Source organism: Taudactylus pleione, unplaced genomic scaffold, assembly GCF_031769625.1.
Source record: "Taudactylus pleione unplaced genomic scaffold, aTauple2 ptg000828l, whole genome shotgun sequence".
Classification (NCBI taxonomy): Eukaryota; Metazoa; Chordata; class Amphibia; order Anura; family Myobatrachidae; genus Taudactylus; species Taudactylus pleione.
The window spans coordinates 3,201,507-3,214,323 of record NW_028285230.1 but is presented as its reverse complement, the minus strand read 5'-3'; the positions used below and the strand labels follow the sequence as shown (position 1 = coordinate 3,214,323).

At 47.7% G+C, this 12,817-nt stretch overlaps 1 protein-coding gene across 2 annotated transcripts in view; it reads left to right on the top strand.

Annotated features, from left to right (window-relative positions):
- The window catches only part of LOC148474608 (5-hydroxytryptamine receptor 3A-like), a 62,584-nt gene that overhangs the window by 29,271 nt on the left and 20,496 nt on the right, over positions 1-12,817 (top strand). For both annotated transcript variants that reach the window (XM_088458388.1, XM_088458389.1), the window contains one exon: positions 11,523-11,632. In XM_088458388.1, the coding sequence (XP_088314514.1) occupies positions 11,523-11,632 (110 nt within the window). The remainder of the gene's footprint in view (positions 1-11,522; positions 11,633-12,817) is intronic.

Genomic DNA, 12,817 nt, shown 5'->3' with positions numbered 1-12,817 from the left:
TGCCCCCTGTAGTAATCCCCCACTGGTAGTGCCCCCTGTAGTAATCCTTCCCTGGTAGTTCCCCCAGTGGTAATCCCCCCTTTTAGTGCCCCCTGTAGTAATCCCCCCTTTTAGTACCCCCTGTAGTAATCCCCCCCTGTAGTAATCCCCCCCTGGTAGTGCCCCCTGTAGTAATCCCCCCCTTGTAGTTCCCCCAGTGGTAATCCCACCTTTTAGTGCCCCCTGTAGTAATCGCCCCCTGGTAGTGCCCCCTGTAGTCATCGCCCCCTGGTAGTGCCCCCTGTAGTCCCCCCCCCTAGTAGAGAGAGACGTGAAAAGAATTAAAAAAAATAAACACTTACCTTAAACTCCCACTCCTGGTCCCGCCGCTGTCCGCTCCTCCGGCCGCTTTGCATGGGAGAGACGTCGTCATGACGACGTGTCTCCCATCACCCACTGCGGGAGCCGGAAGATGGCTCCCGCAGTGGGAGCAGCAGCAGCCGCTGAGAGTCTGACAGACTCTCAGCGGCTGCTGATTACACCAAACACGCAGCTGCCGGCTCCGGCGGCTGTGTGTTTGGCAGTGTGTAGCGCTGACCGAACTCCGTCCGGTCAGCGCTACACTTGACTCGAGTATAAGCCGAGGGGGTACTTTTTCAGCACATTTTTTGTGCTGAAAAACTCGGCTTATACTCGAGTATATACGGTAATTGGATCATTAGAAGTTGCTCACCACATACTGTCATATATATCCAACTGCCACTTTGACTGAACACGAGCGGCAGGGTATTATAGAGCATAATTAGTGTAAGTGGACAGTGGTCATCTCGCAGTTCCTGATTATGGTCCTGATTCATATGGATCGCAACTACGATTACAATAGCGATTACGCATGCAGTCTCACTGCGATAGTATGCTAATCCATTGCGATCACTATTCCATCGCAGCATAACATAAGGACGCCCACCTTACCTTACGCACATACTTAGCAAGACTGCAAAACCATCGGTAACATCGAGCAGGGCCGTAGCTAGGGCGGTGCGGTCGGTGCCACCGCACAGAGCGGAACATCTCTGAGGGCGGAACACCGGCCGCACACCACCTCATCTGTCAGAGTTGGACAGCCGCTGCTGCGCGGTGCCCAGCACCGTTTGTCTACAGGGAGCCTCAGCCTCCCTCCTCCTTCTGTCAAAGCATGACTCAATCTGAGTCTCCTCCTCCCGGGAACCTATTGGGACGGTAGAGACATCATTACGTGACGTCTCCCCGCCCAAGGCTCCCAGAGTTCACTGAGGAACTGCCTGCAGCTGTGCGCCGCGCGGGTCAGGCTGGCAGGGAGCATGCGTCGCTGTGTGAGGAGTCGGACACTGGATGACAGGACTTGCCAGGTGAGGTCCGGTCCAGTGTTTTAGAGACAGGCGGGTGGTATCAAAAAGCAGTGGTCAGAAGCCTGTCCCTGGGTTTTGCTAATTATGTATATATACAGTATATATATATATATATATATATATATATGTGTGTATGTATGCATGTATCTACCTATCTGTGTGTGTGTATGTATAGATATGTACATATATATCTATACTGTGTATATATATATATATATATATATACTGTATATATATGTATTAATTAGGGATGTGCAGGCTCGGATAGGTTCGAGTTTGCACGTTGAGTTCGGATTTTTCCCTCCAAAAAAACGGAACTCAGAAAGAGGCTAAACGTCATCTTACATGGACGAACATCATCATTCCTGGACAAAAGTATTTATGTATAGAATTCTAATATATATATATTACAAAAAGCCAAGAGTCAGGGCTGTAGCTAGGATGGTGCAGTCGGTGCCACCGCACAGAGCTGCCTTTACACTTGCAAACTCCGGCAGTTGGGCGGGGGGGGGGGATGGGCACCAATGCTCTTTCTCGCACAGGGCACCAAAATGTCTAGCTACGGCTCTGACATCGAGCACCATCGCAGCCTCACGCACACTTGCACAAGCTCTGACCTTACTCAGGAATTGCTAACCCCAGCGCCCGCTGTGAGTACACAGGCTGCGTACGGCATTGCAGTGGATAATTTATGCACATCCCTGCAACAGCGTTCAAATGCACTGGCACGCCTGCGGTTCGCCATCCATCCCCCCATGTCACCACCCCCAAACGGAACTTCCTGTCAATCACTCTGTGATGGGTCTGTGTAGTCACTGCGATGGAACATTGGAGTGTTCGCACATGCGCACTGCGATTCATGCACAGCAACTATCGGCCGATTTTGTGCGTAACCGCAGTTGCGATCCTTCCTGAATCAGGCCCCTATTTATAAAAAAAATTAAAAAACATGATGAAGCCGAGGAGTCGGGATTTAGACCAACGGCATCGCGTCCACTGGTCTATTAACTACATCCCAGGGTTAGTGTTAGGCTGCAGTTAGGCTTAGGGTTAGGCTGCAATTAGGGTTAGAGTTAGGCTGCAATTAGGGTTAGTGTTAGGCTGCAATTAGGGTTAGAGTTAGGCTGCAATTAGGCTTAGGCTGCAATTAGGTTTAGGGTTAGGCTACATTTAGGGTTAGGGTTAGGATGCAATTAGGGTTAGTGTTAGACTGCAATTAGGCTTAGGCTGCAATTAGGCTTAGGGTTAGGCTACATTTAGGGTTAGTGTTAGGCTGCATGTAGGCTTAGGCTGCAATTAGGGTTAGTGTTAGGCTGCAATTAGAGTTAGGGTTAGGCTGCAATTAGGCTTAGGGTTAGGCTGTATTTAGGGTTAGTGTTAGGTTGCAATTAGGGTTAGGGTTTAGCTGCATGTAGGTTTAGGCTGCAATTAGGCTTAGGGTTAGGCTGCAATTAGGCTTAGGGTTAGGCTGTATTTAGGGTTAGTGTTAGGCTGCATGTAGCCTTAGACTGCAATTAGACTTAGGGTTAGGCTGCATCTAGGGTTACTGTTAGGCTGCAATTAGGGTTACTGTTAGGCTGCAATTAGGTTTAGGGTTAGGCTGCAATTAATCTTAGGGTTAGGCTGCATTTAGGATTAGTGTTAGGCTGCAATTAGGGTTAGCGTTAGGCCGCAATTAGGGTTAGGGTTAGGCTGCATTTAGGGTTAGTGTTAGGCTGCAAACAGTGTTAGGCTGCATTTAGTGTTAGTGTTAGGCTGCAGTTAGGCTTAGGGTTAGGCTGCAATTAAGGTTAGTGTTAGGCTGCAATTAGGGTTATGCTGCATTTAGGATTAGTGTTAGGCTGCAATTAGGGTTAGGCTGCAATTATGGTTAGGTTTAGGCTGCATTTAGGTTTACTGTTAGGCTGCAATTAGGGTTAGGGAATCGGTATGTAATGCCAGTGGCTGTTTAGCCGCCGTATCAAATACTGACAGCGGCTGGCCAGCGGGTGGAAATCCCGTCATCTAAAAGTAAGTAACCTAACTCTCCCCTCTCTCCTAACCCTAACTCTCCTTTAGGGGTGCCTAACCCTAACTTTCCCCCTTATTGCCTAACCCTAATCTCCCCCAAGGTTGCCTAAACCTAACCCCCCTTCCCCACACCCTAAACCTAACCCCCCCTTCTCCTAGCCTAACACTAACCCTTCCCAGGGGTGGCTAACCCTAAGTCCCCCTGGGGGTCCCTAAACCTAAGCCCGCCATCCCTGGGCTAAGTGTATACTTACCCGTCCAAGGACGATAAGGATGGCGGGGGTTGCTGTTCTGGCGTCGGGATTAAGATAGGCGTCGGCATTTCGACGCCTATCTTAAGTCCCTTGTCGGGCTTGTGTTAGGCTGCAGTTAGGCTTAGGGTTAGGCTGCAATTTGGGTTAGAGTTAGGCTGCATTTACGGTGAGTGTTAGGATGCAATTAGGTTCAGTGGTGACACCCGGTGCAGGGAGTGCTGAAGTAGTGCATCTGTAAAATGGGCTGTGGCCTCGTGGGAAAGGGTGTGGCCTCGTGTCCCGAATCCCCCATTGTAATCATTTCGAGAGGTCTCGGAGGTCTGAACTGCCCCCGGGGACCACTCTGCGTGTCAGGAGCCGATTGCTGTACGTCATGCTACAGTGAAGCTCCGGCTCCTATCACTGGCCGGTGACACCCGGGGGCGACCCGTACCCCCTTGAGACGCCACTGATTAGGTTTAAGGACTGCAATTAGGGTTAGTGTTAGGTTGGAATTAGGTGTAAGGTTAAGCTGCAGTTAGGGTTAGTTTTAGGCTAAAATATGAGTGTCGATATTCTGAATGACAACATTCTGTCCACATTGATATTATGGTGCCGACATAATGAAATTTAACATTTTAAATCTAAATAACCTTGAAACCCTGTCATACATTGTTTACCATATGTGATTGTTTAAACAACTGTACATAGAGTGTGAAATAGGTCTGAGGTTAACACTGTGATTAAGCAATAAACTGATTTTCCACGCATACTTTTTTCACGCATATCATTCTAGTATATTTGTAGAACACAGAAATGACGCAACACATTTAGGGTTATAGCGCGGTATATCATGTATTTATCTCTAATCGAGAGGTTAGGCACCTCTATCTTACCTGCAGCAAACCCCGCCGCATAATAATCCAGTACGCAAGGAAACCAATACCAAACTATAACATTGAAAATCGCCAACTTTTCTCAGCGAATCTGAATGTTATTTTGGGGCTATTTGTGATCGGTGTGTGGCCTGCCCCAACGATGAGTAAAAAGTGAAGTGATAGCTTACGAATCAATATTACTGTACAGAATGTCGATGTTCACAATTATTTTATTTTATTTATTTATTAACAGTTTCTTATATAGCGCAGCATATTCTGTTGCGCTTTACAATTGGAAACATAAATAGAACAAAACTGGGTAATAACAGACAGATATATAGGTAGGAAGGCCCTGCTCGCAAGCTTACAATCTATAAGGAAATAGGATTGATACACAAGGGTAGGTGCTATATATGGCATTTTGGTCCGGCCAGAATGCAGAGGTTCTTGGTTGGCTGCATGATGCAGTCACACAGGAATGTCGGCCAAATATCAGGAGGATGTGAGAGAAAGACAGTGTGTGAGTTATATGTGGACTGTGAAAGGGGATGTAATTAGATATGGAAGCTATGTAATTAGATATGGGAGAGTTATGTGGGAGGTTCTGGGATCTGATAAGCTTGCCTGAAGAGGTGAGTTTTCAGGGAACGCTTGAAGGATTGGAGACTAGAGGAAAGTCTTATTGTGCGTGGGAGGGCATTCCATAGAGTGGGTGCAGCCCAAAGAAAGTCCTGTAACCGTGAATGGGAGCAAGTAATGCGTGGGGTTGAGAGACGCAGATCTTGTGCTGAGCGGAGAGGTCGGGTTGGTAGATATTTTGAGATGAATGAAGAGATGTATGTTGGTGTGTTTTGGTTAATAGCCTTATGTGTAAGTAAAAGTATTTTATATTGGATACGGTAGAAAACCGGCAACCAATGGAGGGACTGACAGAGCGGGGCAGCAGACGATGAATGTTTGGCAAGGAAGATAAGCCTCGCAGCTGCATTCATGATGGATTGTAATGGCGATAGCCTGTTTTTGGGAAAACCAGTAAGGAGACTATTGCAATAGTCAATGCGGGAAATAATGAGTGCATGGATTAGAGTTTTTGCAGTGTCTTGGATATGTTTTATAGATGTATGTAACATGATTTTGAGATAGATTGAATGTGGGAAACAAACGACAGTTCAGAGTCAAGTATGACACAATGTTGACATTGACATAATGTTGACATGTTCAAAATGTGGACATTATGTATGTCGATAGTCTCAATGTCGACACACTCAGTTATGGTGAATCCAATTAGGGTTGGTGTTAGGCTGTAATTAGGGTTAGTGTTAGGTTTCAATTAGGGTTATTGCTAGGCTACAATTAGGGTTAGGGTTAGGCTGCAATTAGGTTTAGGGTTAGGCTGCAATTAGGGTTAGTGTTAGACTGCAATTAGGCTTAGGCTGCAATTAGGCTTAGGGTTAGGCTGCATTTAGGGTTAGTGTTAGGCTGCATGTAGACTTAGGGCCTGATTCAGAGCTGCTCGTAAGCGGCCGCTCGTTCGTTCCGAGCGATGTTAGCCCAACTGCGCATGCGTACGGATCGTTATACGCATGCGCTAACCAGTCAGTGCGGCCGAAATTCATGTGCTCGCAAAATAGCGAATGCCTGCTATTTTGAGTGACAGAAAGAGGCGTATGTGGGTGGTAACAGGGGAAGGTGCTTGAAAATGGGGAGTGGAAATCAGAACGCAGGCGTGCTTAAAGGTCAAAACGGGCGTTTTATTGGTGTGCATATTTAAAACAGCAGCGTCATGGACCACGCCACTGGGTTATTTTATAGTCAGAACTGCTCGCAAAATTGTGGTAGCAAACACCAACCACAAGAATAGCAAGCAGTTCATACCCTTGTCGATGTACTCGATTAATCTAATAAATAGCGGACATGACGTAGGATGCGAGCAGCCAGGGGGCGTATTTTAAAAAAAAACGAACGCAAGTTTTGTTCGCTCGTTCAGACATAGAGGCGTGAACAGACCGCAAACAGCGAGCGGTTCATTTGAATAGCCACCCCTAGTTTTAGAACGAACGACCGCAAATAGCGAGTGGCTCTGAATGAGGGCCTTAGGCTGCAGTTAGGGTTAGTGTTAGGCTGCAATTAGGGTTAGGGTTAGGCTGCAATTAGGCTTAGGGTTAGGCTGCATTTAGGGTTAGTGTTAGGCTGCAATTAGGGTTAGTGTAAGGATGCAATTAGGCTTAGGGTTAGGCTGCATTTAGGGTTAGTGTTAGGTTGCAATTAGGCTTAGAGTTAGGCTGCATCTAGGGTTACTGTTAGGCTGCAATTAGGGTTACTGTTAGGCTGCAATTAGGTTTAGGGTTAGGCTGCAATTAGTCTTAGGGTTAGGCTGCATTTAGGATTAGTGTTAGGCTGCAATTAGGGTTAGCGTTAGGCCGCAATTAGGGTTAGGGTAAGGCTGCATTTAGGGTTAGAGTTAGGCTGCAAATAGTGTTAGGCTGCATTTAGTGTTAGTGTTAGGCTGCAGTTAGGGTTAGACTGAAATTAAGGTTAGTGTTAGGCTGCAATTAGGGTTATGCTGCATTTAGGATTAGTGTTAGGCTGCAATTAGGACTAGGCTGCAATTATGGTTAGGGTTAGGCTGCAATTATGGTTAGGGTTAGGCTGCAATTAGAGTTAGGGTTAGGCTGCATTTAGGGTTAGTGTTAGGTTGCAATTAGGGTTAGTGTTAGGATGCAATTAGGTTTAGGGTTAGGCTGCATTTAGTGTTAGTGTTAGGCGGCAATTAGGGTTAGGCTGCATTTAGGGTTATTGTTAGGCTGCAATTAGGGTTAGGCTGCATTTACGGTTAGTGTTAGGCTGCAATTAGGTTTAGTATTAGGCTGCAATTAGGTTTCGGCTGCCATTAGTGTTAGGGAATCGGTATGTAATGCTGGCGGCTATTTAGCCGCCGGATCAAATACTGACAGCGGCTAGCCGACGGGTGGAAATCCCGACATCTAAAGGTAAGTAACCTAGCAGTCCCCTCTCCCCCCCTAACCCTAACCCTCCTTTATGGGTGCCTAACCCTAACCTCCCCCCAGGGGTGCCTAAACCTAATGCCCCCTCCCCGCACCCTAAACCTAACTCTCCCAGGGGGTGCCTAACCCTAACCTCCCCCCCAGTGCCTAACCCTAACCACCCTTCCCCTAGCCTAACCATAACCCTACCCGGGCGGGGTGCCTAACCCTAAGTCCCCCTGGGGGTCCCTAAACCTAAGCCCCCTCATCCGAGGACAATCAGGATGGCAGGGGTCGCTGTTCCGGTGTCGGGATTAAGATAGGCGTCGGCAATTCGACGCCTATCTTAAATCCCTTGTCGGGCAGGAGGAGTCGGGATTTAGACCAACGGCATCGCGTCCACTGGTCTATTAACTACATCCCAGGGTTAGTGTTAGGCTGCAGTTAGGCTTAGGGTTAGGCTGCAATTAGGGTTAGAGTTAGGCTGCAATTAGGGTTAGTGTTAGGCTGCAATTAGGGTTAGAGTTAGGCTGCAATTAGGCTTAGGCTGCAATTAGGTTTAGGGTTAGGCTACATTTAGGGTTAGGGTTAGGATGCAATTAGGGTTAGTGTTAGACTGCAATTAGGCTTAGGCTGCAATTAGGCTTAGGGTTAGGCTACATTTAGGGTTAGTGTTAGGCTGCATGTAGGCTTAGGCTGCAATTAGGGTTAGTGTTAGGCTGCAATTAGAGTTAGGGTTAGGCTGCAATTAGGCTTAGGGTTAGGCTGTATTTAGGGTTAGTGTTAGGTTGCAATTAGGGTTAGGGTTTAGCTGCATGTAGGTTTAGGCTGCAATTAGGCTTAGGGTTAGGCTGCAATTAGGCTTAGGGTTAGGCTGTATTTAGGGTTAGTGTTAGGCTGCATGTAGCCTTAGACTGCAATTAGACTTAGGGTTAGGCTGCATCTAGGGTTACTGTTAGGCTGCAATTAGGGTTACTGTTAGGCTGCAATTAGGTTTAGGGTTAGGCTGCAATTAATCTTAGGGTTAGGCTGCATTTAGGATTAGTGTTAGGCTGCAATTAGGGTTAGCGTTAGGCTGCAGTTAGGGTTAGGCTGCAATTAAGGTTAGTGTTAGGCTGCAATTAGGGTTATGCTGCACTTAGGATTAGTGTTAGGCTGCAATTAGGGCTGGGCTGCAATTATGGTTAGGGTTAGGCTGCAATTATGGTTAGGGTTAGGCTGCAATTAGAGTTAGGGTTAGGCTGCAATTAGGCTTAGGGTTAGGCTACATTTAGGGTTAGTGTTAGGTTGCAATTAGGGTTAGTGTTAGGATGCAATTAGGGTTAGGGTTTGGCTGCATGTAGGTTTAGGGTTAGGCTGTATTTAGGGTTAGTGTTAGGCTGCATGTAGCCTTAGACTGCAATTAGACTTAGGGTTAGGCTGCATTTAGGATTAGTGTTAGGCTGCAATTAGGGTTAGCGTTAGGCCGCAATTAGGGTTAGGGTTAGGCTGCATTTAGGGTTAGTGTTAGGCTGCAAACAGTGTTAGGCTGCAATTAGGGTTAGGGAATCGGTATGTAATGCCAGTGGCTGTTTAGCCGCCGTATCAAATACTGACAGCGGCTGGCCAGCGGGTGAAAATCCCGTCATCTAAAGGTAAGTAACCTAACTCTCCCCTCTCTCCTAACCCTAACTCTCCTTTAGGGGTGCCTAACCCTAACTTTCCCCCTTATTGCCTAACCCTAATCTCCCCCAAGGTTGCCTAAACCTAACCCCCCCTCCCCGCACCCTAAACCTAACCCCCTAGTGCCTAACCCTAACCCCCCCTTCTCCTAGCCTAACACTAACCCTTCCCAGGGGTGCCTAACCCTAAGTCCCCCTGGGGGTCCCTAAACCTAAGCCCACCATCCCTGGGCTAAGTGTATACTTACCCGTCCAAGGACGATAAGGATGGCGGGGGTTGCTGTTCTGGCGTCGGGATTAAGATAGGCGTCGGCATTTCGACGCCTATCTTAAGTCCCTTGTCGGGCTTGTGTTAGGCTGCAGTTAGGCTTAGGGTTAGGCTGCAATTTGGGGTAGAGTTAGGCTGCAATTAGGGTTAGGCTGCATTTACGGTGAGTGTTAGGATGCAATTAGGTTCAGTGGTGACACCCGGTGCAGGGAGTGCTGAAGTAGTGCATCTGTAAAATGGGCTGTGGCCTCGTGGGAAAGGGTGTGGCCTCGTGTCCCGAATCCCCCATTGTAATCATTTCGAGAGGTCTCGGAGGTCTGAACTGCCCCCGGGGACCACTCTGCGTGTCAGGAGCCGATTGCTGTACGTCATGCTACAGTGAAGCTCCGGCTCCTATCACTGGCCGGTGACACCCGGGGGCGACCCGTACCCCCTTGAGACGCCACTGATTAGGTTTAAGGACTGCAATTAGGGTTAGTGTTAGGTTGGAATTAGGTGTAAGGTTAAGCTGCAGTTAGGGTTAGTTTTAGGCTAAAATATGAGTGTCGATATTCTGAATGACAACATTCTGTCCACATTGATATTATGGTGCCGACATAATGAAAGTCTACGTTTTGAATGTTGACATTTACAACACTCCTTCTGGGTTTGGATCTGGCAACGCATGTGCACAGCGGAAATGTGATGGGCATGGCCAGGACCGGCTCTAGGGGTGTTCGACCAGTGCGGTCGCACAGGGACGTCACCCATAGAGGTGCACCCCTCCCCAACATCCCGTACATCCAGTACTGTCCCGCTGTTCCACCCGTGGGCAGAAGTGGTCCGCGGGTGGTCAAATCGGGAGGTTGGGGATCCCCACCACTGCAACTGTGTGGTGGTGCCGGACCCCAGAGTCTGAATGGATGCTCAGTGACGGGAGAGGGCTGGGGGAAGCCCAGCTAGTGAGACTCCCCCCAGCCTGACATCATTTGGAGGCATGCCACGCCTCCAAATAACATCATGTAGGAGGTGGGGCCTATGGTAATTAGGCCACACCCCCATTTTCACCCGCACGCACTGTAAAGGCGCTCTTTCTAATGCTGGCACAGGGTGCTCTGACCCCTGGAGCCGGCCCTGGGCATGGCGATCAGTTCTAGAGCTAACACCTTCTTCATCTTCAGATGGCGCTAGCCAACAAAGACAAGCTCGGAAGTTGTTAAATAGCTCCAGTAATGCCATCCCCATAGAAAACGAAACTTAAATGCACTGGTGATCTGAAAGCAGAAGATGGCTCCAATATCTTCTGTTTTCTATCTTTTTTTAAAAAGGGGATACTGTACTTACAGGGGGGAAGGCACCCACTCGGGGGGATAACGTGTGGTGAAAACCCATTGGTTCCGCACTGTACACAGAATCAATGGGTTAGCGCGCAGGTTTATTTAAATTCTCCCCAAACAGTACATCTTTCCTTAAAGATGCAAAAACAGCTGTTTCCGCATGTTTTAAGAATAGTTGATAAATAGGCCCCTATAAAGCTGGGTACGCACCCATACAATCCTCTAGCTGATCATCCGATATGGTGTGAATGGGCCAGCGATTGTATAGGTGTGTATGCAAGAGCATTTTAAGAGAGGAGGGGGCCAATGTGAAAACTCAGTGTGGGCCCCTTTCTCTCTCTGGCGGTGCCGTCGATTCTGGCTTAGTGTCAGAATCTATTGTGTATGCACGGGTCTCTTGGAAAATGGTGCCCATGCCGTTTCCCTGGGGACAAATGTACTGCGCATGTGTGAGTCAATTGTGGTTTTCAGATTGCTGATTTATGGGGGCCTTTACTGAAGCTCCCTCTATGGATCAATCTGTGCCTGCTGTTATAGTATCCAATAAGACACAGCCTACACTGTTGACTCCCTTTGGCTACCACAACCGTAGTCTGATCACTAGAGGGAGCTTCAGTAAGGTTAAGAAGCTTAAATTGTCTACCACCCACTGCTACTTCACGGAGTTTTTAACAAGGGTTGTGTGCCCTCCCCAGCTGCGTGCCCCATTGCAGCATCGCCCCCAGCTACCAAGGTAGTTCTGTCCTTGACAATATTTATGAGAAATATTGTTCGTTAGATGATGTGTGAATTTTTCTTATTGCAGTCCTGGAAAGATGAATTTATAACCTGGAACCCAGATGATTTTTGTGGGATTCAAAAAATGTTCGTTCCCAGTGCTTACATATGGAAGCCAGACATCTACATCTATGAAATGTAAGTCAGATACACAAGGAATCAAGAAATGATAAATATATTAATCCAGCTGAGTGAGCAAACGACAGAAACTGTCCATGCAGTCAGCCAGGGAGAAATGACCATTACAGTGGTCACCCATGAATTTACCCCAATAAACCCATAGGCAAACGCAGGGGGGTTTTCCATCTGCCTCCCCAGCCCACACCATGACCACAATAGAAATAGTAATATAATAGAATTTTACTAGTGCTGCATGTTCTTCTCAGTATCACAAATTAAATAATTTGCACCACCTGTAGATCTTTTAACATGTATCAGTCACTAATAAATAACCTGTGCACCAACTAGGAGATCTGGAAAACATGCACTGTTAGGGATGTACTGTTATAGAGCCCAATATGTACATATATGTCCAGGACAGTGCCAGGTTCTTCTTCTGCTCCCAGACTCCCGGACTTGCTCCCATGCTCTGGAATGGTGCCCACATCTAAAATAAAAACATGCAGCTCAGGCAGGATGGCCCTACTGCCGCATCTAATGGTTTACTGTGATCGCTGGTCCTATATATGCTGGAATTATGATACACAATGCACTTTGTATGACGCATATTAAAGCTAGTTAAGTACTAATTCTGCCCTCTTCATGGACTGGCCACATTCACTTTAAAATCAAGCATTTGGAAACCCCCCTCTAGAAATCCTGCATTTGCCACTGAAACCAGTAGTATTACTGCAAGGGGTATGCGTTGCTATGCCGACCGCCGGCATCTCCACTACAGAATCCCGGCGAGGGTTAATTAACCTACGCCGGGAGACGGGTGCCCGGCATCCCGATCGAAGGGATGCCGAGCGCGGGGGAGGAGGGTTAGGTTTAGGCTAGGGGGAGGGAGGGTTAGGGTTAGGCACCCCCAGGGGGAACTTAGGGTTAGGCACCTCCCCAGGGAACTTAAGTTTAGACGGCGGGAAAACGGGGGGTTAGGTTCGGGCACTTAGAGGGGGGATTAGGGTTAGGCACAGGGGGGGAGGTTAGGATTAGGCACCCTAAAGGAGTGTTAGGGTTAGGAGGTAGATTAGGTTAGGAAATGCGGCCGGCGGTGTAACATACCGATTCCCAAGGCAAGGTGCTGACTGTTGTATGAACTAGGGCTAATTAAATCTTACCTGACTATGTTATAGTCAGTTGTGGACCATGTTCTCAAAGAGA